The 27,189-nt window shown below is 43.5% G+C and overlaps 1 protein-coding gene across 1 annotated transcript; it reads left to right on the forward strand.

Annotated features, from left to right (window-relative positions):
* il6st (interleukin 6 cytokine family signal transduce) lies at positions 1-27,111 on the forward strand. Its single transcript, XM_061699136.1, has 16 exons — positions 1-199; positions 491-572; positions 3,871-4,173; positions 4,789-4,936; positions 6,509-6,666; positions 8,451-8,605; positions 8,720-8,882; positions 11,937-12,019; positions 15,041-15,302; positions 15,555-15,725; positions 15,840-15,941; positions 19,863-20,006; positions 20,790-20,930; positions 22,630-22,726; positions 24,470-24,551; positions 24,951-27,111. The coding sequence occupies exons 2-16, from the start codon at positions 497-499 to the stop codon at positions 25,557-25,559; spliced, it is 2,694 nt and encodes an 897-aa protein (XP_061555120.1). The 5' UTR covers positions 1-199; positions 491-496; the 3' UTR covers positions 25,560-27,111.
* Positions 27,112-27,189: the final 78 nt, after the last annotated feature.

Consider the following 27,189-nt stretch of genomic DNA (forward strand, 5'->3'; position numbering starts at 1 on the left):
CGTGTGTTGTCAGATCTGTTGGCTATTACGACACAAGCTAGCTTCCTTGACGGGAACTGGACGGTCCTAACACAGGCACTCGTCCAGATTTGAACCAAACGATGGCACGTACACAACTCGTTTTAACAGTCATTCCACTCAAATGACGTTAACGATATAGTAAGATTTGACTATATGAACCGATACTGACACTATTTCGGTAAGTAATATCATTTTCCTGTCCGATTGCGAAAACAATATGGCGTTAGAGGGACGGTGGGGTGAGGCGATCCCACCAAATGAACGCTACGTAACTCTCGATGTCTTTATATTCACATGAATAATACTAATGTACTAACTAATTAGTTCGTAACTAGGACGCGTAAGGTTATCGCGTCCTAGTTACGACTCGACGCATTTCGTAGTTGTAGTAATAGTTGCACTCGTGCAGGTTGGAAGACCGAAACATTTTGGCCCTCGAACGTCTGACATTACTTTTTTCTCTTGACAGCCCGTCATGGCCGCCATGTCGACGGGAAGGCTCCAACTGTTGGCACTGCTGGCATATTTGTCTTCTGCTTCGTCCTCAGCAGGTTTGCACGGCTTCCATTTTTTTTAAAAATTTTTTATTCGTGTGCTGTCTTTACGTCGCCAAGAAGTGACAACCCGTAATACGTTTAAAACATTTCTCATGTTCAATTTAACATCGATAATGTCACAACAAATATTTCGTTGGGATTCATATGGAAACTGTCAAAACGTAGAGAAATTCACCCTCCAGAACAATTTGTCTGAATTTACTTTTCGAATTATTTCAAGAACATTACCGTCGGACAGTAATTGCAGTATATAATGCAGGCTAATAGGGTAAAAAGTTGATTCGCTGTCATTGAGGTGGTGATAAGGAAAGGCTTCTTTACACTCGCGCTGACGTCACTGCGGCGATCCCGCACGCTGTTTGCCTTTATCCTCGAGTGCAACCCACGCTCCGCTGTTTTGAAAATGTCCTGCAGTTCTCCTCCAAGTCAGGAGTGGCGCTACGGCTGGTATGAGCTCGGACGCCACAGGGTGGCGTTTCCGCTGCATTTTCTGGCCATTTCCGGTAGCCGTTTTCCCTTTCCTTTCTGGAACAAGGAACAAAGCAACAACAATGGAGACCGTGGAACAATGTCTGCTCGAACAAATGGACGGAGATGACCAGATGATGCGTTTAATTATACTGCAAAATCGATCAAGAAGGCGGGCGGTGGTGCTACGTGGAACCAAGGGGAAAGCTGAGTGCGTCATCGCAGCATGTGACAAAAACGGACCAATCACGGGAGATGATCTCTGTCCTTTACATAAATCACCTGTCACCCGCTGTTGTTCGAGTAAGGACTCCCAGAGTTTTGAGCACATTCCACTATTCAGATCATTGGGCTTATTTGTGGCGGACAGACACCACTACAGGAATAATGCATAATATTCATGATTGACAACAATAATTTAAATGCTTACAATGCTAATATTCCACACCAGTCTGGTGGATGGCAGGTGAGAAGGCGGCGAGCAAGAAATTATCAACAAGGATGCGCGTGTTAAACTCACCCTGCATGTTGAAGCCTTAGCTGGCTAGCCGCTGTTGGTTGGTTTGTGATCAATACATCGCTCAAGCGGGAGTGTAACGTGTTGTGAAAGTGATTATCGTGTGAACATGTACACGCATCCATCCGTTTTCTTCCGCTTATCCGAGGCGGGGCTGCGGGGGTAGTCGCTCACCGGAAACTAATCAGTCTGCTTGGCTGGTGGCCAAGCTTGCTGCTGAATGATACGGGTGTTGTTATTGGTCCAGTTTAAAAAAAAAAAAAAAAAAAAAAAAAAAACTGAGTCCGGAACAGTGTTGCCACAGTTGCCTTGAAAAAAAAGCAACTTAGTTTCTTTACTGATTACTTGATTTCAAAAGTAAATAAGTTAGAAAAAAAGTAACTAAAAAGTTACTTTCAGCAGCTGCCAAGTGGCAGGAATATCACTGATCCGCAGTACAAAAAAAAAAAGATTAACTGTACCGAGCTGTGCAGCGTGTTCAACCAGCTCAGTCTGGACTTCAGACAAAGCTATGAGTTCTCTCTTTTCATTGTAAATATTGTTTAAGATAAGTATTGTAAGTCCTTCACTGAGTCATTCCTTACCCTCCATGACCGATTTATGACCGCGCACTTCAGTATGAATAACTAACCCTCAATGCATTGAGGGTCACATTAAGAATACAGTGAAACTGTACTCGCTTCACTTTGAACGCCCTGTTTACCCGGATGTCCCAGCGGTTCGTCAAGCCTCCCGGAATGATGGCAAGCCCCGGGTTATTGCCCTCAGTCGAATGGTGACTGTAGAGACACTTTTCCCGGCTGTTCGTTGCGCATTAATCCGTCGCTCGAGTTGGTCTTCCAACTCGGGCCACCTCGCCTTGTTTCCGCGTTTTGTTTTTCTTTTTTCCCCACGGAAACTCGGCTGCGTCTTCTTGACTTGGCGAAGCTCGTTGTCCTGCTTCCTCCGCCTGCGAACCGTGGATTCGTTGATCTTGAATTCTCTCGCGACTGCTCGATTCCCACGTTCCGCCGCGTAACTGATAGCCTGCAGTTTAAACTGTGCTTCGTAAGCGTGTCTCTTCGTAGGTGCCGTTTTCGGGGGTCCTTAGCCAAACCGAAGTTGTTTTGCACAATGCACACCGTGGAAATGCTCCCAAATCAGTCAAGCGGTTAAAAAATTTCCCCCCCAAAAAAAACACCCAGGCGCGGGGGCGTCCTCCTTCAAACGGCACGCTCATCACAAAACAACATTTATAGATGTTGGAACTCGGTGCACACGTAAGGTGCGCCGCATTCTCAGGCGCCCCTTCCATTTTGGAGAAAATGTAAGACTTTTAAGTGCGCCTTATGGTCGTGAAAATACGGTACAGGCAGTCCTCGATTTACGAACGAGTTCCGTTCCTACGCTGGCGACGTAACACGAATTTCCGCGTAAGTCGGATTTCACCATTTAGGCCGAAATACTGCTGTTACGTGATTGTGACAGCAAGCTCAGTGTGCGTGGGCGTGTGCGTCGATGTGCGAGTGAGACGGGACTGCGAAGGCGTCGTCCGGCGGGACTGCGAAGAACGAAGGCGTGTGCGCCGGTGCGAGTGTGTACAAAGGCAAAGATACAAACACAGACAAGCGCTATGCACTAGCTAAGCAGAAACACTAGGGTGCTCGGGACAAAATGGCGGGCGAGGCACGGGCGTCGTAAAGTCGCAACGTCGTAGGTCGAGTGCGTCGTAACCCGAGGACTTCCTGTACTTTGATTCAGACAGCAACCGCTTCCACCATGTCTGTGTTAATGCAATGAAAACAAAATAATAAATCCTGAAGCCAGAAGTTATGAATGATTATGATTGTAGAGTAATTATTATGTTGTGCTATTGACCAGTTTCCTTTTTCCTTCCCATGAATTCATTCATTAATTTCAATAGACTGAGGTCGACTAGTCAACAGAGAGCGTCCACCCTATGCGTCGAGGTCCACCCGTCATAATCGTACCGCTGCGACCGTATTGTCATTGGATGGGTACTCGGATGGTTCAGGTCACGTATTTTGGGACAATGGAAATGATAAATTGAACAAAACTATACCGCTCGGTGACTATGAGACTTAAGTCCGGAGAGATTTGGGCCCACTCCCATCATTTTGTGTTGCTTTGCAGAGGCCTCTGTAATGTGTCGCTCTAAAAAATATTCACATGAATAATAGCCTTACTTTATTGACAGGAATTATTGTTTGATAACAAAATCTCACTTTCCTGTAATCTGTTGTTGCCAGTTTTCTGTTGAATGCCAAAACTAAGGGCTCAAAATCACAGTACTAATTTGTCTTTCAGAAAGTCGAAGCCATTTGGTGATAACGCCGCAGTCTCCAGTGCTCCAGATAGGAACTAACTTCACAGCTACGTGTGTGATCATTGGCACAACTGAAGCCACAGCAGATGACCTGTACTGGAAACTTTCCCAGACCATTATCCCGAACAATCACTACACTAAGATCAACGAATCAGCACTTAGTGTCACTATCCCTGTGAACAATGAAAAGCTGGAATGGTTATTTTGCCACTGCAACAAACAGTCTGCCTATATTTTCTTGAACAAGGGCAAATTTATTCATGGGATCCCCCTAAGAAAAACCTGTAAGTTACCCACTAAGACATTTGCACACATATTACATTCATATTTAGTATATACCTTAGCTGTGCTGCGCAGAATTCTTTAATGCTAAATTAACTCTCTATCTCGCCTATCCCTACTACTTAACCACATGTGGTTCAGTACACTTCAAGGTAACTTTCCATGTGTATTGGGAGCCCACGATCGATTGTTCTTCAACTGTATTACTTTGCGTGGACTGAGAAGCGGGTCCAGATTTCAATGATTAATGCACTCCAAAACAAGCAAAGCAAAGCAAAGCAAATGTATTGACATAGCGCATGTATATTGGTTCGAGACCTTTCGATTTGAAAAGATCTCATAAGACCAAGCCAGCTAAATTCACATCAGCACATACTGTATTTCTTATATCAATACCACGCATAAATTTCAACCACTCTTTAGAGTTTCCCAGATTTTAACAAATGTCCTATGCTCTCTCGACTCATGTTGTATATCAGAATCATATTGTTCCGTTTAGTTGGGTTCATAGTTACAGAATGTCTGAATTGAATGAAAAAAACTGAAACATGGAATTAAGATTAGAATCTTGAGATTCCTTTACCTTTGACTTGTTTTGTTTTCTGTTCCAATTTTAGATGCTCCAGAGAAACCCAAGAATCTGACCTGTATAGCAGTTCAGGAGCAACGTTATATTTCCAAAGACTTCAAGTGCTCGTGGGAACCAGCAGAACAGCACACCAAGGAAATGCCGACAACATACACATTACATGTTGAAGTCATCAAGTGAGTACGCTCCACTTCATATCCTTAAAATCCCTGTAAAGTTATGCTTGAACATGCTTGAACATGGTGTTCGTTATGGACAATCCGTGACGAGCACAGAAGTCCAATAACAGAACACCGCTCGGGTTCTGATCGGGGGGGCCGTTCCTCCCAATCACGCCGTTACAGGTCTCACTTTCATTGCCCACGTGAGCGTTGAAGTCCCCCAACAGAACAATGGAGTCCCCAGCGGGAGCGCTCTCCAGCACCCCCTCCAAGGACTCCAAAAAGCGTGGGTACTCTGAACTGCTGTTCGGTGCATAGGCACAAGCAACAGTCAGGACCCGTCCCCCCCACCCGAAGGCGGAGGGAGGCTACCCACTCGTCCACCGGGGTGGATCCCAACGTACAGGCGCCGAGCCGGGGGGCAATAAGTATACCCACACCTGCTCGGCGCCTCTCACCGTGGGCAACTCCAGAGTGGAAGAGAGTCCAACCCCTCTCGAGAGGACCGGTACCAGAGCCCAAGCGGTGTGTGGAGGCGTGTCCGACTATATCTAGTCGGAACCTCTCGACCTCGCACACCTGCTCGGGATCCTTCCATGCCAGAGAGGTGATATTCCACGTCGCTAGACCCAGCTTCTGTAGCCGGGGATCGGATCGCCAAGGTCCCCGCCTTCGGCCACCGCCCAGCTCGCACTGCACCCGACCTCTATGGCCCCTCCCACAGGTGGTGAGCCCATGGGAAGGGGGACCCACGTTACCCTTTCGGGCTGTGCCCGGCCGGGCCCCACGGGTGCAGGCCCGGCCACCGGGCGCTCGCCTTCGAGCCCCCACCGCCAGGCCTGGCTCCAGTGGGGGGCCCCGGTGACCCGCGTCCGGGCAAGGGAAAACAAAGTCCATTGTTTGTCGTCATCATTAGGGGTTTTTGAGCCGTGCTTTGTCTGGTCCCTCACCTAGGACCTGTTAGTCATGGGTGACCCTGCCAGGGGCATAAAGCCCCAGACAACTTAGCTCCTAGGATCACTGGGACACACAAACCCCTCCACCACGACAAGGTGACGGCTCAAGGAGGGGTGTGGCGCATTATGAAGCGTAAAATACGACAACGGAGACCCCGGACTGTTGAACAGCTGAAGCTGTGCATCAAGCAAGAATGGGAAAGAATTCCACCTCCAAAGGTTCAACAATTAGCGTCCTCAGTTGCCAAACGTTTATTGAATGTTGTGCAAAGAAAAGGTGATGCAACACAATGGTAAACACGACCCTGTCCCAGTTTTTTTGGAACGTGTTGCAGCCATACATTTTGAAGTTCATGATTATTTGCTAAAAACAATCAAGTTTATCAGTTTGAACATTAAATATCTTGTGTCTTTGTAGTGTATTCAAATAAATATAGGTTGCACATGATTTGCAAATCATTGTATTCCTTTTTTTCTTTTATGTTTAACACAACGTCCCGACTTCATTGGAATTGGGGTTGTAAAACAGTGACTGCTCAGTGAATACATTTTAAGTTTTCTGGTTGTGAGTTGTGACATTTTAATTCTGGAACGACTTGAAGTCAATGTGTGTGTGCATGTGTATTTTCAGCGACAATCAGACTTACATTGTGTCAACAGAAGAAAATAGCGCTACAGTGACAATAGATTCGTTCCCTCATCATATGGAGCTGGAGATCTGGGTCGTGGCCCACAATCAACTGGGAACTCTGGAGTCTGAACATCTGAAACAAGATGGTTCCTGGTTTGGTAAGATCTGAAATAATTATGTTTAGCACAGCTCTGCTTTTGGATTGCAGGTGACTAAATGTCTTGGAAAAACCTTTTTTGTGGGAAAATAATTTGAATTTGATCCTCAGTAGTCAGTGACCAGTCGATGGGTTTCATGTAACACATTGAAATATTTAAATATCACATGTGAGTTATGTCAGAATGGTTCAAGGAGTGGTTTTACAAAAGATATATTTCAGACCCAAACTATGAGTTTTCCCCTTAAACGTGGGCGAGACGATCAATCAGCACGTCCGCGAAGAAATCCTGCGGGGTTTGCTTCGTTCAGTGTGCGAGATGTGAGAGTTGTGGCAGGGGAACTTGTGGCTGCTTAATCACGATAATGCGCCTGCACACGGTGCCCCGAGCATCTGACAGTTACTGGCCAAGAAGAACATCACCATGCTGGAGCAACTTCCCTACTCACCTGACCTTGCACCGTGTGATTTATTTATTTATTTATTTATTTATTTATTTTTATTCCCCCTCCCCCTTTTCCCAAGCTCAAGGGGGGGTCATCAATGTGACGACGCAGCTGCAGAGGATCCTGGGAGAACCGTTGCAGGAGTGCACGAAGGCGTGGCAGAGAACGCTGGGAAAGTGCGTGAGACTCCGGAGGGATTAGTTCCGAGGGGAAAACTTGGAGTTTGGATGTGAAATGTACCTTTTGTGACTATAGTGCTGGCACTTTTCTGACGCACCTCACCCATCTTATGTTTCCTGCCTTATGCAGAAATTGATTAGATTTGTTTTTAAATCCAGCAACCCATTATAACAATGTGAATTTTTTTTTTTTTTTCATGAAAATCGATTGAAAATAAAACTTAGAAATAACATCTACATAAAGTATTCACAGCCTTTGCCAGGAAGCTCAAAAATCGGGTGCATCCTGTTTCCACTGACCATCGTTGAAATTTTCTCCAGATTAATTGACGATGCTAAAGTCAGTTGATTGGACATGATCTGAAAAGGCACACACCTGCTTATATAAGGTCCTACGGGTTGACCAAACCAAGCATGTGGTCAAAAGGAATTGTCTTTAGACCTCCAAGAAAGGATGGCCTCCAGGCACAGATCTGGGGCAGGGTACAGAAACATTTCTGCTGCTTTGTATGTCCCAATTGGTACAGTGGCCTCCATTACATACAGCATCGCTGGCATCGGGCAGAATCCTCACATCTGCGAGACCATCACTTTTCAGGAAACAAACAAACAAAACTGCATGTTTCTTGAGCCCTCAACATTGAATTGTCAAAGAGAGCTAGCCATTTTGACGTTAGATTGGTCAATAATTTGTAAAAGTAACAGACCCACTTTGGGACTGACCAATCGTATGGATTTATGAAAATGTGAAATTGACAAAATTTGGACGTAGGAGGTTTCCACCCGACACTGACGAAATGTAAATGGTAGAAGATTGGAGCCACCGAGAACTCTTGCTAGATCTGGTGATCTCTCTGAAATGAATGAGTAATTTCAAAACCTTTTCCACCATGACTGTAACTAATAACCTCTACTCAGTTTTTATTTTGACAACCTTTTTCACCTTTAGTATGTAAATGTCTGTGCCTATTTTTGTGATACAATTACCCCCCCCCCCCTTTTTTTTTTTTTTTTTAAGCATTTGTGCATGATATCCTGACTTGACTTAGTTGAAATGTAAATATATATAACTCAGCAGTCCAATATAAGTACATCAGATTTAGACGACAACGTTGTTAAGGATGACTCCGTGATTACTGTTTTTGTTGTTGTTGTTGCAGTTAAAACAAACCCTCCATCGCGTGTCGAAATCTTGTCAGAGGAGAAATTTCCCACGTCTCTTCTCATGAACTGGAGTCAACCAATTCCTAAACAATACCTTGTATTAAAATACCAAATCAGGTATTGCCTATATGGATCTCACAGTTGGAGTAGCGTAAGTGTGTTTTTATTTATAGAACCAAAAATCATTGTCAGGTATAAATGAAAGGTGTAGGCATTCAAGTACATTTGTAAATGTATGTATGTATTTATTGATTTTGTCATTTAGGTGCCTGTTGTTGATATTGCCGAAGACATACAGTCTTTCAGACTCCAAAACCTACAACCAGACAATGTTTATACCGCTCAAGTGCGCTGTAAAAATGCTAAAAAGGGCCATGGGTATTGGAGCAACTGGAGTGCCAATGTTACCAATAAAACACCTGAAGACCGTAAGTATTTAGTTTGGTTATTTGACCACCAAGTAAATAATGGATTTACCCATTGCTGGCAGCATGATTCTCACACATTGGACCTCGTTCCCGAATAAATCCGAAGGAGATGTTCTCACTCTGCGCAGAAGTTGAGCATATATTCTAAATCACTCACTTAAATTCATGACGTGTGTGTACACCGGCCAATTTTCTTTGCACTACCGTGCGTAGTTAGTGAATCAGAATTTTTTCGGAATGACGAGCTTGTGCCTGCGAGCTGCAATCTGTATAAACCGCACCCCTATTTCCCTGTAAAAGGACATCCATCTGTCACATCTCAGGCAATGTTTAGTTCGGAAATCTTGCTGAACACAGGAATTGACAACATCATAATTATTGTTAATTATCCAGCCAGCCATCCATTCATTCATTCATTCATTTTCTGAGCCGCTTATCCTCACAAGGGTCGCGGGAGTGCCGGAGCCTATCCCAGCTATCATCGGGCAGGAGGCGGGTGTACCAGCCAATCGGAGGGCACATATAAACAAACAACCATTCGCACTCACATTCACACCTACGGGCAATTTAGAGTCCTCAATGAACCTAGCATGCATGTTTTGGGGATTTGGGAGGAAACCGGAGTGACTGGAGAAAACCCCACGCAGGCACGGGGAGAACATGTAAACTCCACACAGACGAGGCCAGGATTTGAGACTTATAAACAAAAAAACTCGAAATTTTCCAATAGAAATTGATATAAATTGGGAACTAAAAAAGTGACCAATATAGCCAGCCTTCCATCGATGGATTCTGTTTCTTGATTTGTAGTTGATCAGGTTTTTGTGCAGCAGAAACCCACAGCCTCCCAGACATTGTTCCGAGAGCTGTAATGTTTTCCTTCTCTGTATCTCTCCCGTTCAAGAACTACCCACAACCTCTCAATTGGGTTCAGGTCAGGTGAGGAAGGGGGCCATGTCATCAGTTCAGAGTCAGTTAAATTTCGTTTTTTGGCCCACTTTGATGAAAAAAAAAAAAAAAGAAGCTTCCTAATAATAATTATACACACCTTTCTTTATATAAGGTGTTGATCTCCTCAGGCCACACTCATTACACAAATACGAAGCACCTGCTATGCTTAAGTCCATTAAGTATTCAGATTTATCCAGCTGGGAGCTAGTAAATATGCCTAAAAGTTATAATATGGTCAAAATACTTACTTGCCTAATACAGAGGGTACGGAAAGTATTCAGACCCCTTTAAAATTTTCACTCTGTTATATTGCCGCCATTTGCTAAAATAATTTAAGTTCATTTTTTCTCCTCATTTATGTACACACAGCACCGCATATTGACAGAAAAAAACAGAATTGTTGAAATTGTTACAGATTTATTAAAAAAGAAAAACTGAAAACTCTAACACAGCCATAAGTATTCAGACCCTTTGCTCATTATTTAGTAGAAGGACCCTTTTGAGCTAATCCAGCCATGCGTCTTTTTGGGAAAAATGCAACACGTTTTTGACAACTGGATTTGGGGATCCTCTGCCATTCCTCCTTGCAGATCCTTTCCAGTTCTGTCAGGTTGGATGGTGAGTGTTGGGGGGCAGCCATTTTCAGGTCTCCCCAGAGATGCTCAATTGTGTTTAAGTCAGTGCACTGGCTGGGCCATTCAAGAACACTCACAGAGTTGTTCTGAAGCCATTCCTTTATTTTAGCTGTGTGCTTAGTGTCATTGTCTTGTTGGAAGGTGAACCTTGGGCGCAGTCTGAGGTCCTGAGAACTCTAGATAAGGTTTTGCTCCAGGATATACCTGTACTTGGCTGCATTCACCTTTCTTTCGATTGCAACCAGTTGTCCTGTCCCTGGAGCTGAAAACCACCCCCATAGCATGATGCCGCCACCACCGTGCTTCACTGTTGGGACTGTATTGGACAGGTGATGAGCAGTGCCTGGTTTTCTCCACACGTGCCGCTTAGAATTAAGGCCAAAAAGTTCCATCTTGGTCTCATCAGACCAGAGAATCAAATTTCTCACAGTCTTTGAGTCCTTCATGTGTTTTTTTTTTTTTTTTTTTTTTTTTTAGCAAACTCAATGCGAGCTTTCATTTGTCTTGTACTGAGGAAAGGCTTCCCTCGGGCCACTCTGCCATAAAGCCCCGAGTGGTGGAGGGCTGCAGTGATGGTTGACTTTCTAGAACTTTCTCCCATCTCTCGGCTGCATCTTTGGAGCTCAGTCACAGTGGTCTTTGGATTCTTCTTTTACCTCTCTCACCAGAGCTCTTCTCCCCCGATTGCTCAGTTTGGCTGGACAGCCAGCTCTAGGAAGGATTCTTTGGAACCTTAAGTGCAGCAGAATTATTTTTTGTAACCTTGGCCAGAGCTGTGCCTTGCCACAATTCTGTCTCTGAGCTCTTCAGGGAGTCCCTTTTGACCTCATGATTCTCATTTGCTCTGACGTGCACTGTGAGCTGTAAGGGCTCATATAAACAGGTCTGTGGCTTTCCTGATCCAGTACAATCAAACACAGCTAGACTCCAATGAAGGGTGGAGACCCATTCCCAGGATTGATCAGAAGTTAAATATGAGCGTCACAACAATGGGTCTGAACACTTATGGCTGTGTGATGTTACTTTTTCTTTTTAATAAATCTGAAAAAAATTCAACAATTGTTTTTTTTTCTGTCAATATGGGATGCTGTGTGTACATTAATGAGGGAAAAAATGAACTTAAATGATTTCAGCAAATGGTTGCAATATAACAAAAAGGTAAAAATGTAAGGATGTCTGAATACTTTCCGTACCCACTGTAAATTTGCATCCAGTCTATTTTGTATGAAACATTACTTTTAGCAGTGTTGCCTCTAGATTTACCATGGTTTTTTTTTTTTTTTAAATAAAGGTTTGCACAGTACAAGGCCGATATGAAGTCTTGAATGCATGAAGAACTACTTTTTCACTTTTTCCCCCACACTTTTTTCACTTTGTTTATTTGATAGCAAACAAACCTTTCTGTTAATTCACAAGTTCAACAGATCCCGCTGCAACCTTTTGTTTTGTTATTTCTCCTTTTGTGTAGGACCAACAAGTAAACCGGATTTATGGAATATAATTACAGAAGGTGAACGCAGTGAAGAGCGTCAAGTGACGTTATTTTGCAAGGTAAGTTCCATAATCTCATTTGGTGTGTTGCAGTTTTTATAGGCCACAGTGGTTTCTGTGTTGCTTTTCTGCAACGACTAAAATCCAAGGAAACAGTTCTGTTCTATTATTGGCTAGATTTTGCACTACCCATTGAAATAAATGAATACACAATGCATAGTTTTAAGAAATTGGTACTAAACCGTGTAGCATATATTGGTTTTGGATACAAGTGTAATTAGTTTTGGAAAAGAATACGCCGGAAAGTGAACGCTTTACTTCCGGTGTCGTTTGATGTACGTTTAACATTACAATCCAACTGTCTTTGTCTCGTAAAGGGGCGACGCGTCTCTTTTTACACATGTAAATTTTAGTAAAAGCGACAAAAAAACCTATAGAAATCTTTATCTTGTAGGCTGCTACATGAATGAAATACGAGTTCTCGATTACAGCGGTATTACTGTTTTAACAAACGCACACAAAACACAACAGGAAGTGGAATTTTATAGGGAATTGGTACGGTACTGGTACAGATGATCGCCTATAATGTCATAATTCGCTGATCTTGATCGGCTCTGCAAAAGACATTTACTCCGCGTCGCCATTGTGTACAGTATATTTGAATCCAAAAGCTACCGTAATTTCTCGTGTATAACGCGCACCCCCCCCCCCAAAAAAATTGTCAAAAGTCAATAGTGCGCATATATATAGATATTGGGGCAAATGGGAAAAGCTTTCACATTTTATAAATGTATGCCGGTAGTGGTTAGGAAAAAGCTATACACTTTCATTCTAAAATGCCACCGCCACCTAGTTGTTATCAAAAAAGTGTAGCCTCCACGTTCATTCCAATATAACAGCGGTACTTATTACTGCATATATGTACAGTTGTGCTCAAAATTTACATGCCCTGGCAGAATTTGTGAAATGTTTTTTTTTTTTTTTTTTAATATGACTGATGACTGAACAACAACCATCATTAATTTCTTTGGTGATGATAATGGTTTTCTGAAATGCTTGACTGTTTAATTTGAAAATGTTTTTCGCCTGGTCCTTCATAGTTTTCTTGAAAGAATTGTACCCATCTTACAAATTCTGCCTTGGTAATCAAACATGAGCACAGCTATGTTTTTTCATTTACTCAATAAAAGTAGGGCTGTGAATTTTAAAATGAAAGCAAGTAAATTAAAAAAAGGATAACGTGTTCAAATAAAGTGTTTAACTTCAGAATAATTATTTGAAAATAACTGACAAAATGCAGATAATACTTTGTTTTGATCATATGGGTAGAAGCAAAATCATGCATTGTAAAAATGCATTATACATAGGTAGAAGCGTTTTCCAGAATTTTGAGGTCAACTTTGGGGGTGTGTATTATACGCAATTGTACGTTGAGGAACTTTAAACTCTTTAAACTGTTGGACTATTTTCTCACGCACTTGTTCACGCACAAAGAGGTGAACCTCGCCCCATCTTTGCTTGTGAATGACTGAGCAATTCATAGAAGCTCATTTTCTACCCAATCATGGCAACCACCTGTTCCCAATGAGCCTGTTCACCTGTGGGCCGTTCCAAACAGGTGTTTGACGAGCATTCCTCAACTTTCTCAGTCTTTTTTGCCACCTGTCCCAGATTTTGTGGAACATGTTGCAGCCTTAAAATTCTAAGTTAATGATTATTTGCTAAAAACGATAAAGTTTATCAGTTTGAGCATTAAATATCTTGTCTTTGTAGTGTATTCAATTAAATATAGGTTGAACATGATTTGAAAATCATTGTATTCTTTTTTTATTTGTTTAACACAAAGTCCCAACTTCATTGGAATTGGGCTTGTATAATGTGCACTCTTGACTTTTGACAATTTAAAAAAATATATATTTGCATTATACACAGAAATTACGGTGTCTGACAGCCAATAAAGTTATTTTTTTAAAAATATGTCAGCGCTGTGGGACAGACAAACACGTCTGAGACAGACAACACGTAATGCCTGGATCAGACTCCCAAGACAAATTTGGTCTTTCACGATTGCACTATGTCAGACTACTGCAATAAAATCTTCGCATCCCGTCTTTTATGGTCACGGGACCTTTATCAACCTTTATCTTTTCAACTGAAACGCGATCGGATACACTCATTACCATGGTGACGACATCGCCACGCGTGTATTATAAGAACAAAATGGGGGGAAGCGTGTGGTGCTGGTCACCAGTGCTTGGGAGATTACGTTCATTTAAGGATTGCTTGAGGTATGTTCACGTACTTTAATACAGTACGGCTCGCAAGCAGGCAACAAAACCTTATGTAGCCTAGCAAGCTAGTGCTAGCACTAACGGTTGTACGTAAACATGCCTGCGTGAAGTAATTTAATTACAATAAAGTAATTCAATAACAGGAAGTTAGCACCCATTTTCTCTGTCATGTTGTAATGTTGGTTTGACCTGACTGATTAGAATACATGACCTGACGAGAGCAGTGATTGCCAACCTTTATGCAGCGAAGGCACACATTTTACAATTGGAAAATCTCACGGCACACCAACAAACAAAAATGTCCCAAAAGGTAGATAAACAGTAATTATTGATTTGTTCTGTCAGTCTTTGTATGCCGCTGGCATAAGTAGATGAACATAGATGAACAAAGATACATTATTTGTTGTCAATAAATAATATTTTGACCATTTAAGTGAAATTTGATAACTTCCCGCGGCACACCAGAAGAGCTCTCACGGCACACTGGTTGGGAATCGCTGATATAGAGTAAATAACCAAGTCAATGAAAGAGACACATTGCTCCATCCTGTGATCTGTTCTCGTTTCTTTTTTTTTTTATTTTTTTTTTTTTATATAAACTGTGATCGGCCCCAAAAATCCTGATCGTGTAAAGCCTAGTGAATAATCCCCTCAAGGATCTTTTTAAGATGATTGTACTTAGCTGTCCAATCCGTGGCTTCTCTGTGCAGCGGTTATTTTGGATTCTCCCCGAATTAATGATTATGATTATGATTATGTTTTTACTTACTCTGTCACTTTGCCATGACAGAATCCTGTGTTTTCAAATGGAAGGATAACGAGCTTCAAGGTAAAGATTCAAACCCGAAAGGAAAACATTAGGAATGGAAATATGTCATGGGAAAGTATCACCGTCAACTGGTCAGAGGCAGACAGCTTCCCGAGCCGGAAGTTCACCGTTTTAAAACGGATTACCCTGTCGGACAACAACTCTGCGAGAGTGTACGTCACAGCCATCAATTCTGTGGGGCGGTCTCCTCAGGCATCACTCGGCATCCCAGAGAAAGCGCTTGGTAGGTGGTAGCTTTCAACAAAGATGTTCTATTTAAGTAGAGTAGAAGCATAACAATGAAATATTGTCGACTGGATTGTACTCTTAACTCAATTGGTACTGAACAATCAACTCATTGTGGTTGTTTGTACTGCTACGTGTTATGGAAATTTGACTTTATTTCAAATCCATCTGTATTCATGTTGCGTCTATTGTGATACCTAAAATCTCTAAGCTGCCAATACAAGGACTTATTTTACGATATACATTTCAGAGCTCAACCCAGTGGAGGAGCTTAACGTGCGTACACAAGGGGACCAACTTTTACTAAAATGGAATCCCCCCAACAATACAGCTGTTACAGAATATGTGGTGGAGTGGGTTGGTTCTAATGGGATAGACTGGCAGAGGGAAAACAAAAACACCCAACAAACTACTATAAAAGGTAACTTCCTTTTCTTTTCCATCAGTCAAATTGTAGTATTTAAACGCTTGTCTAAAATTGTTAGCTCATTTTTGTTCCAATAATTCAAACATGCTTTATCTTTCCTACACATAGGCAACATAGATAAGTTTGTTTGCTACAACATATCTGTGTATCCAATATACTCTGGATGGACTGGAAAACCAGCAAGAGTAGAAGCTTTTCTTGAGGAAGGAGGTAAGGCTCCACGCTCATCATGTCTTAAATCTTTTTGACGATTCCACCGGGTGCTTCATTTCATTTCAGCACGGTGCAGTTCAGATCAGGTTTGCGTTTTTAACTCGGTGCAGTGTCCTATGCTGACCGAACATGTGAACAAGAAATGCTTCTTTGCAACCTCCTCCCTATAATTCGCAGTTCAATTTTACCATGAAAGAGGGCGGGCAATGCTGTGACAACCAATGAACGGAGAACGTTGTCCACAAGGGTACAAAACATAGCACTGCGACCGGCACCCAAGTGAGGGGTACTGAAAAGTGGGATGCTTCAGGTTGGATGTTTTGGGCCCGTCACAATGAAAACGCAAGAAAAAGTTCTGCAATAAAAATGAACCGACACACTTGATGGAAATCAGGCTTTATAGTTTTCAAGTACAGTGGTGCCTTAAGATACGATTGACCTGATTTACGGGTTTTTCAAGATACCAGCCGTGTTCTGCCGATTTCTTTTGCTTTGACTTGCGGGGTCACAATTTGAGATACGAAGGCTCTATGGTTGCAGTGAACTCCACTTATTTCACAGAAGCAGTTCTTAGGCAGATAGTGAACAGTTAAAAAAGAAGAAGCCACAAGCCGCTAAATTGCCACTCCGAGTTTACTGTCAAACTATGCATATAACAAAGAGAAATACACATCATTAAAACAACCACATTTGCCTTAGGAAAGTCCGTTTAGATGAATGATAACAAACAATGCAAAATGCTATTGATGGGCTAACAGCGTTGGTGGAACGGTGTTGAAATCCTTCACCATTTAAGCAATGGATGTTTAACCACAAACGGTGTAGCAACACATATAGGCAGATATTACAATACAGGAATTTAGTCTTTATCCTCTGCTAAAAACAACAATTACTGTGGCTCATACTGAAGAGTTGGGACTGCAATTCCAATGAAGTTGGAACGTTGTTAAACATAAATAAAAACCGAATACAATGATTTGCAAATCATGTTCAACCTATATTTAATTGCATACACTACAAAGACAAGCTATTTAATATTCAAACCGATAAACTTTATTGTTTTTAGCAAATAATCATGAACTTAGAATTTCACGGCTGCAACGCGTTCCCAAAAAGCGGGGCCAGGTCATGTTGACCACTGTGTTACATCACCTTTTCTTTGAACAACATTCAATAAACGTTTGGGAACTGAGGACATGAATTGTTGAAGCTTTGTAGGTGGAATTCTTTCTCATTCTTGCTTGATGTACAGCTTCAGTTGTTCAACAGTCCGGGGTCTCCGTTGTCGTATTTTACGCTTCATAATGCGCCACACATTTTAAATGAGGGACAGGTCTGGACTGCAGGCAGGCCAGTCTAGTACCCGCACTCTTTTACTACGAAGCCACGCCACGTGCAGAATGTGGTTTGGCATTGTCTTGCTGAAATAAGCAGGGGCATCCGTGAAAAAGACATTGCTTGGATGGGAGCATATGTTTTTCCAAAACCTGTATGTACCTTTCAGCATTAATGATGCCTTCACAGATGTATTAAGTTACCCATCCCATTGGCACTAACACAACCCCATACCATCACAGATGCTGGCTTTTGAACTTTGCGTCCATAACAGTCCAGATGGTTCTTTTCATCTTGAACACGACGTCCACAATTCCCAAAAACAATTTGAAATGTGGACTCGTCGGACCACAGCACACTTTTCCACTTTGCATCGGTCCATCTTAAGATGAGCTCGGGCCCAGAGAAGCCGGCGGCGTTTCTGGGTGTTGTTGATAAATGGCTTTTGCTTTGCATCGTAGAGTTTCAAGTTGCACTTCCGGATGTAGGGCCGAACTGTATTTACTGACATTGATTTTCCGAAGTGTTCCTGAGCCCGTGTGGTGATATCCTTTACACATTGATGTCGGTTTTTGATGCAGTGCCGCCTGAGGGATCGAAGGTCACGGGCATTCAATGTTGGTTTGTGCCCTTGCCCCTTACATGCAGTGATTTTCTGAATGAATTCCTTGCAATTGTACGTTGAGGAACATTGTCCTTAAACTGTTGGACTATTTTCTCACGCACTTGTTCACAAAGAGGTGAACCTCGTCCCATCTTTGCTTGTGAATGACTGAGCAATTCAGGGAAGCTCCTTTTCTCTACCCAATCATGGCGCCCACCTGTTCCCAATGAGCCTGTTCACCTGTGGGATGTTCCAAACACATGTTGGATGAGCATTCCTCAACTTTCTCACTCTTTTTTTGCTACCTGTCCCAGCTTTTTTGGAATGTGTTGCAGCCATAAAATTCCAACTTAATGATTATTTGATAAAAACAATCAAGTTTATCAGTTTGAACATTAAATAGGTTCAAACTGACTTTGTAGAGTGACATGCTTATTAAATTCAACAGACGTCTGACATTATTTGTGGGACTTCTACCTTTTAATGAAGCCTGTCTGGTCATAGTGGATTATCGACGGAAGTACCTTTACAGGTCTCGCTGCGAGGGCTTTCGAGATAATCTCGATATCTACATTAATCAGTGATAAGGGCCGATAATTTTTCGGGAGAGCGGGATCTTTACCTGGCTTTATTAATAACTTAATTGAAGCTGTGTTCATATGGCTACTAATTCTACCTTTATCGTTTATCTCCTTGACTGTTAGGCGCTAGTGTTGGCAAAAAATGTTGAATGAATTCAACAGGGATTCCGTCCGGGCCAGGCGCCCGTCCCGATTGGATATTTTTTCTTACGCGTTATGTAATTCTGTGATGGTTAAAGGAACATCAAGGCTGTCTTTCCTTTGTGTATTTAATTGAGGGATGTTTAGATCCTTAATAAAAGCTTAATTGTTTTTTTTGGGGGTGGGGGGGGGGGGGGTCTGGGCTGTTCGAAGATGCGTATAAGCGGCTAAAAAAAATATTTATTTCTAGCAGTGACTGTACAGTTGCCGTTTGAATCTTGAATGGCTGTAATTAATGACTTTTCTTTATTGCGCTGAAGTTGGTACGCAAGGACTTTTCCCGATTTATTATTGTACTCAAAGTTAGTGCATCTTAACTGTTGTTGTAGAAAATCTGTTCTTTTTGATAAGATAACGTCTGATTGATGGTTTGCCTTTAGAAGTTGGTTTCTCAGCGCATCTATCGGATTAATTGCATATTCTTCTGTGAGGTGTTTAACCTTTTCCTCAATTCCAGTTTCCAATTTTTCTTCTTGTTTTTTCTTATTCGAAGAATATGATACTCTTGAGAAAGAGCGGTGAACTAACGAGAAACATGTGTATTCTCTTTTTGTACGTTTTTTCAGCCTCCATATGTCAACAAGACCAAAGTCATCCATATACTGCTCTCGTATATTGGAGCATTGTGGCTGATTGCTATTTTTGAGATTTGAGTGATCTCTTCAGGGATTTAGCGTAAGGTTAAAATCAACTCCCATGATAATTGTAGAAAACTGGCGGAAAAGTTTAACAGGTGTGAAAAAAGGCTGGATCATCTTTATTAGGAGCGTATACATTGACAATTGTATAAAGCCGCCATGTTTTTTTGTCTTCGGAAATCACGCAATCTCTGCCTGTTGCCGCAGAGACCCTGTATGTATTATTTTGTTCATCCTAATTGACCTAAAACAGGAAAAGTTTAGTCTGATTGAACTCAGTCACTGCCAGTCGTCCATGTTAACATGGATATTTGAATTCAGCTGCCATCAATGGCAGCTGAATGATGTCGGTGAGGGGAAAAAAAAGTATGTCAATATCTGGTTTCAACTGTAAAAACAATGTTGACATACTTCATATACAGTGAAGGATTTTTTTTTCCAACTTAATGGAATAAGTCTAATAATAATGTCTGATATTTGTCTTAGTTTTACTCAAACATATGGCATCGAAATAAATTTGGTTGATAATTCTTGATGCTCTATCCTTTTTTTATTACAGCTCCTTTGGAAGGCCCCTCTGTTCGGCTGAGTGGTAAACCAGGACGAAATGAAGCAGAGATTGCGTGGAATGAAATTCCTCAACACAAACGACAAGGCTTCATCACAAATTACACCATTTTTTATTCAAGCGGGACTGAAGGCAGTATGTATCGATGATTGCTTCCTGAATTAGACTTCCGTTTTGCAAATGTCTTCGTCATATTCCCCTCCAAAAGTATTGGAACAGTACTTTATAGTATAGTACTTTAGGTGACACAAGATGGCAGCAAAGCACTTAAAACAAAAGAGACCACGACGCACCCAGGCCATGCATTTAGCATGCGTGCACTCTTGGACCCCCGTTACATAAATGACTCCTGCAGTAGTTAGTTATTCAACACAAACAAGCTACCTTGGCATGAGGCTCATCGTTGTATTAGCTACCCTACCAGCCAAACAGACGTGACATCACACACGGGCCAACAAATTTGCGGACTAGCGCTTGACACTCATTTTAGTAAGTTATTCCACAAAAATAAAGCTAGGGAATAAAGGCAAATCGTAATGGCAACGTTTACTGCACTGGCTTCTAAATGCAGATGAAAAAAACACCATCAATCAATTCAAGCTCATAGCGGGACCGCTACTCTTCCAGGTGGCGCCAAAGTAATGGTTTTATTGCTTTGGCCTGAGCGCCAAGATAGCGAGGTGGAGATTTTTCAGCAAATATCGGAGGATAGGTTCCCGAAATAATCTGCAAATGCCAAACTGCAAATATGCAGGGTTGCACAGTATATATAAGTTGTGTATTGCATTCAGTTGAAAATACTTTATCTCTAACTCATAGTCTTCTTGTGATGTCAACCCATTTCTTTTTTTAGGGGAGTGTACGTGTCGTTTTCATGCATTCAAATCTGCCTGCGAATCGGTTTTCTCTCCTTTGCAGAAATCACAGTACCAGCGTCCGTCACCTCATATGTGCTGACTTCACTGTCAGCCAACACCAAGTATGACACTTGGATCAGAGCCTCCACCATCAGAGGCTCCACCGATGGCACAAACCACTCATTTACCACCCTGAAATATGGTGAGCGGGATCACCTGTTGCACAAACAACAGGAGGGCGGGGGACGGTGAGGACATGCAACAACTAACCACTAGGACAAGCTGAGAGAGGGTAGAAAAAGGGTAGGGCAGGGCAGGACAGGGGGAACAAAATGAGTGGCTACTGATGAGTGGTGTGGTGGGATGCTCTGTAGTGTTAAAACACCTGTAAGAACCTGTGAGTTGATATCTTAATATAACCTGTGTAATTGTTAGTTGTCCCCGCAGAAGCAAATCAAGCCTATAGCGTGTCTATGGAACCTATTAGTGAACGAACACCGTATCACATGCACGTTATTCAACTGGTGTCGGGAGTCGCCGAGCCGGCAAATTGAGGACGCGCGGGCACGCCCCCCCCGGCCCAACCGAGACACCCTGACGAGTCCCCAAGCGAGGTGCGCGGAGAGAGCACGGGGGCCCCCCAACCACCAACAGGACCCAATGCAGGAGCCAGCCGCCAGGTGAAAAAAAAGGTCACGGTCTGCCAAAATTGAGTCCATGTTCGGCATCCGCCACGAGCAATAGGGGGGGAGGGCGCCAGGAGAGGGGAGAGGAAGGCGTGGACCCAAAAGGGGGACCCCATCTCCCCGCAGCCCGACAACCGAAAGTGGGGGGTTGCGGCACGGGCCCCAGGAGGCGAGCCAAGAGAAATGTGAAGACCCATCACCCACCCTATAACTATGGTTGCCATTGTCCCTGTCCCGTAATCGCGTGTGGTTGGGTGTCGTGCATTAAAATTGGGGGGGGGGGGGGGGGGGCGACACGGTCACGGGGCAACCGTCACCCCCACCCAGGCCAACCAGGTCCCTAAAGGATGTGTGAATCTATATGGTCCAATAAAAATCCACGGGGGAAAGGCGTGGCGGCCCAGAGAGCAGCGCCGGAACTCCTGGCCAACTGTCCTCCCCAGCCCGAAACGGCCCTCCCCGCACCGGTGGGTGTATGATGCATTAAAACTGGAGGACCGACAGGGCAGAGAAGGGGGGCAGCGAGACCAGAGACCAGCACAGATCTGCCAGGACCCGGCCCGGCGTCCGCCCCGTCACGCCTCGTGCCAGTCCCCTTGGAGACACTGAATGAGATGTGAATCTGCCCAATGTACGAAATATGTACAGTGTGCGTCACAAAAATGTGCTGAGTGAGTGAACTACTATAAGAGGCCACACTACTGCGGGCCCGCAAGACCACAGAGAAAGGCGGCCCACGGTTTGACACGACAGCGTTAAAACATTTAAAAAAAACATTGAATGTTTTTTTAACATTAAATAACGTCATCTTGTTACATGCAATGAGTTATTCCCCAACACTGGGCAGCGCCCCCTATCCTATGTAATAGCGTGACACAACTTTACCTGAAGTGGACGAATTGTCCAACTCTCTCTGTAAAAGGGAAACAGTCTAACAAGCTTCATTTGTTGAATTTTTCGTCAGTGTTGCATGTCGGAACTGTTGATGTGGGTGGAGCTGAATGACAGATTACTGTACATAAACCAATCACAAGTTAGGGCTTGTCTGTTAACTCACAAATGGCACTTGGAGAACTGTTGTGTCAAATATGTTTTTCCTTTTATTTTGCATTTCTGCCTTTTGAAATGTACATAGGAGCTGACCCTGGCAGTGGCTCATTGAGGTTGTTGATTGTGCGGCCGAATTTTTCCTGACGTCTAGTATGTTTCCCACAGCACCAGGGGAGATCGAGATGATTGTCATCGGCGTGAGTCTCGGCTTTATCTTTGTGGTTCTCATAACCATGTTGCTGTGCATCTACAAAAAAGACTTGTAAGTAGAGGATTGCTTGCATGTCTTGAAGGAGATGAGGAAGAATGCTATCTCAGATTAGATGTTACAAATGGAGATACCTCCGATCGAAGCTCACTCATGATGTAGGGTTGAATTTGAGTGATTCTGGTTCCGAACGCTTCTCGATTCAGATTCTTTTCGGGGGCTGGGTCAAAACAAAGTTTGCGTGGGTGAAATAAAGGGTGTCCAAATTAAAAACATTCATTTTTTTTTTTTTAGCAGTCCGCAGCATCGCCTAAAATGAACATTTGTCTCGGGGTTCTTTATAACCAGTATCAATAACAAACCTATGAACTAAAAGGCAATGTTTGTGGAACTAACCCAGTTTTGACTTCATATTCATTAATTAACATATCAGCTACATGTGCAACTTTTAACTTGACTTCCTCTTCTAAGCTTGTGGCCTTTTATTTTGAAGGGTGCGCGCAGGAACTCAATTGGCACAAAAGGTAAATTCACACGGCACGGAATTTTTTTTTTCTTTTTAACGGATGGAATCAAATGCTATAAAAACGTTGATTCCTTTCCCTGACCATCGATGAGGCGCGAGGTTAGCCTTTGTGCTTATGTGACTTTTGTCCCAATTCATTGCGATGTAAAGTTGCTACGGTGACACTTCTAGCTCAATTTGAAGCGTTGTACTTCCTGTCAACGGCGCTTAAAAAAAAAAAAAAAAATGCGAAAGTGCAAACAACCGTTTAGCTTGTGAGCTGTCTCAGTGTTGGCATAGACATATTTTCATGTTTCACGCAGCCAATTGAGAGGTGACGCCACCGAAGCTCCGCGCGGTGGAGGCTGAGGCTCAGAGCGCGTCAGGGGTTCAAATCTGGCCTCGCCTGTGCGGAGTTTGCATGTTCTCCCCGTGCCTGCGTGGCTTTTCTCCGGGTACTCCGGTTTCCTCCCACATCCCAACAACATGCATGGGAGGTTCATTGAAGACTCTAAATTGCCCGTAGATGTGAATCCACGAATCCCCACCGTACTGCAAACCATCTGCCGGTTAAAAACGACCTCCGGTCCGTCCTCTGGCCAATCGCCTGGCGGCGATCACGTTAATGCCGCCAATCGGCGGGTCCCACCTATTCACAGTCAGGCCGCACACACACACACACACACACACACACACACACACATCCCTGCACCCACTTCCACACCAAAGCCAAAGGGGAACAACACAACACAACACCAAACATGGTCGCAAAATTCTCCTCTCAGCTTCATAATAATAATCATAAATAAATTAAACATTGCTCACTGGTTTTCAGATAGCTTGCACCTGTAACTCGTCTTCACAGGCAAAGCCAAAGTATGAAACTGAACTTCAACATTCAGTCCTATTTGTTTGAATAATCAATGTCATAGGACCCACCTGGGCTTAAAAAACAACAACAACAACAAAAACCACTTTGCATTCCCATATTCCCAAACTTTTACTCACATGAAAATGGGATGGATTCCAATAAAAAGGTGTTTTATGCCAAGTTGTGTGTCAGATCCAGATGTAACTCCCTGGAAAATCAAAAGCAAAAATGTAGACCTCTTCTTCCGACGTCAAACCCAAATGTTTTCAGTCTAGGACAAAATGAAAGGACGGCACATGCGCCATGAGTCAGCGGGTCTGCAGCGGCGGGCTGCCAATCGAAAATGTGGACTGCGACTCGCTACGATGCGTCTCCTACATGAATGCAGCTCATTTCTCGTCATCCGTTTCCTCTCGCACAGAATCAAGAAGAACTTTTGGCCTTGGATCCCAAACCCCAGAAAGAGCACCATTGGAAACTGGTCCCCTGATTATCCTTTAAAGGTACGGACTGTAACGAAGAGAATCGCTATAATCCAGTGTCTGTTGCCATTATCAAAACATTGAACTGTGCAGGCCTTGTTTTCAATAACATTTGGTCGTGCGCGCGTACAGATGTGTTTAAAAGGTGCACAACTCTATTATTCCTTGAAGCGATGCACCGCGAAACATTCGCACGCGAATGGCAGACAAGAAGGGTGTTGATGTCATACCGCAGATGTGCTGCACCCATTGAAACATTTTAGATGACCTGTTACGTGTGAATATGAAAGCGAAATTGGCAGAAAGAAAGTTAAATGGGCATAATACAGCCTTTGTCGATGTGAAATGTCATTTGTATATTATATAGCGGAACCTAGCTCGACTGCAGCATTAAGATTGCCTCTTCGTGTTCCTTGACAGCCGGAAACCCCGAAGGAGAGCTGCCTGTCTGGCATCAGCGTGCTCGATGTGGACGTCGGCGATGGCAAGTCGGTGTCTGAGGAAGACAAAGCCAGCCTGGCTCTCAAGAAGGACAAGTATCTGTCTGAAGAGCACAGCAGTGGCATCGGAGGCTCCTCTTGCATGTCCTCTCCTCGCCAGAGTGTGTCCGACAGCGATGAGGGCGCTGACATTGCTGACACCACAGCCAGCACTGTTCAGTACTCCTCAGTGGTGGCGTCCAATGGTTACAAAGGCCAGACCCCGAGCGTCCAACCTCAGCAGCTCATGTTTTCACGCTCCGAGTCCACGCAGCCCCTTCTGGACTCTGAGGAGAACGCAGACCTTTTAGCGCAGGAAGGCAGCAGAGCTTCGCAAGCCTTCTCACGACTGCCTTGCTTTGCGCGCTCGGCGTGGAACCAAGACAGTGCCAGCCTTCCGGAGTTGAGTCAGCTGGAGATGGAGCCACAGGAGGTGATGTTGCCACTGGACTTGTGTCAATCAGGAGAAGACAATGAGCAGAAAACACTTCGAGACGGCCAATCTCTCTCCAGTTACGTGCCGCAGCTCGGCGGTTATAGGCCACAGTAAGAACACTGACGGGACCAGCTCGTAGTCTCTCGATTATGTGACAGATAATGTGCCAGTGTTAATGTTGCATGTTCATTTCAAGTCCTGGATTTCAAAGGTGACTTCCTTACGAGTACTGTGCTGTGTTGGCGTTTAACCAAGCAGAACAATACTTTTCCAAAAATAATGGGAACATATGCGGTATATTCCAGTTGAAATTCCTTTCTGTCGTTTACGTCATTGACGACGACTTCACGGAAGAGTGATCAGTGGAACCCGAATCTTACGGCAGGGACTGGATTCAGAATCACACCCAGATGAGTCCAAATCCAAGTCTGTATCAGTGGTGGGCATCCAACCCAACCCCCGACCCTTCAGTTTGCTCGTCAGCGTCACTTCTCAAAAAGGATCGATGTTGACAGTTGGTTTTCAAGGGGGACAAAGGTTTGATTTCCGACCCCCGCGTACGCACAGAGACGATTGCTTGGCCACTGGTCTGTACGGTAGTAAAGTACTATGTATGGCTGCCATGTCCTTATACGTACTGAGCTGTCAAATGTTACGGAACTGACAGAAATGGCTGAACGTCGACTCGTTACGGCCGTAACACTTGTTTCGGGGGGGGGGGGGGGGGGAACGTCTCGTGGCCGACATTAGCGACGCGTCCACATCGAACAGCTGCTCGGTTTATGTTATTTGATGACATTTCCCCGGCTGTGACTGATTATCGCCTCCGTGGCAGCAAATAAGCGGAGGACGAGGCGAAGACCATGTCAAGCATGGAATTTATTATTTCTTTTCCTACAATTTTCATGTGCGGGGTCTGTCGCAGATAAAGTATCTTTCAATGTTTGAAAGATCCTAAATGGTCCGTTGCCCCCCCCCCCCCCGTAAAACCATGCCTATAATAGAGGTTCTGCAAATTGCCTCTCCTTTCCAGCTACTCTTGCTTCTATTTACACAAGCAGCTCAAATGGATTCACAATTAATAGTCACTACCAAACAGGACAGGATAATCTCCCTGAAGGGTGATTGACTGTTTTACGCTATGACGAGTGTATGTTCCCTTTATTTTTTGGAGGAGTGTATAGAGTATAATAATCTCGCTTTCGAATTGCGACGAAGACTTGCTTTCCACACGGTGGCAAATGACATTTCCGTGACTTTGGAGAAGTCGCCGAATGCTTCACCCGCTTGGCTGCCGTGCTGGCAACTTCCGTTCAGCTGTGACAGATCGATGGACTTGATATTACAAGTATACCGGAAATATACACACATTGCATTTCAAAGTGTCTCTTGAGCATGTATACCAATGTGTCTCTTGAGCATGTATACCAATTTGGAAAGTAACGGGCATTTACACTAAGCATCTTTGCAATTTGATTTGTCTGTTTGATTTGTGTTCTGATGTTTTTGTGACATTGGTCACAGTCTTTATCTGAATCGTAAACTGTTTGCATATCAAGTCACTAGCTCACACAAACACACATTACTACTCAATGTCCTTTAAAATGTGTGGTTTTTTTTTTAGTGCCTTTCACAATGAAAATAAAGATATGTTACACTATTTTCACCAGAGGCGGCAGAAATACTCACACTTAAGGTGAAGTACAACCCCAATTCCAATGAAGTTGGGACGTTGTGTTAAACA

This window comes from Phycodurus eques, chromosome 15 (assembly GCF_024500275.1).
Source record: "Phycodurus eques isolate BA_2022a chromosome 15, UOR_Pequ_1.1, whole genome shotgun sequence".
In the NCBI taxonomy this organism is placed as follows: Eukaryota; Metazoa; Chordata; class Actinopteri; order Syngnathiformes; family Syngnathidae; genus Phycodurus; species Phycodurus eques.

Excerpts from the sequence above, each read along its gene's own strand:
- il6st (XM_061699136.1), top strand. The coding sequence starts at position 497 with ATGGCCGCCATGTCGACGGGAAGGCTCCAACTGTTGGCACTGCTGGCA. Across the intron at positions 573-3,870 it reads TTCTGCTTCGTCCTCAGCAG|AAAGTCGAAGCCATTTGGTG; the intron begins GTTTGCACGGCT and ends TTTGTCTTTCAG. Across the intron at positions 4,937-6,508 it reads TTACATGTTGAAGTCATCAA|CGACAATCAGACTTACATTG; the intron begins GTGAGTACGCTC and ends GTGTATTTTCAG.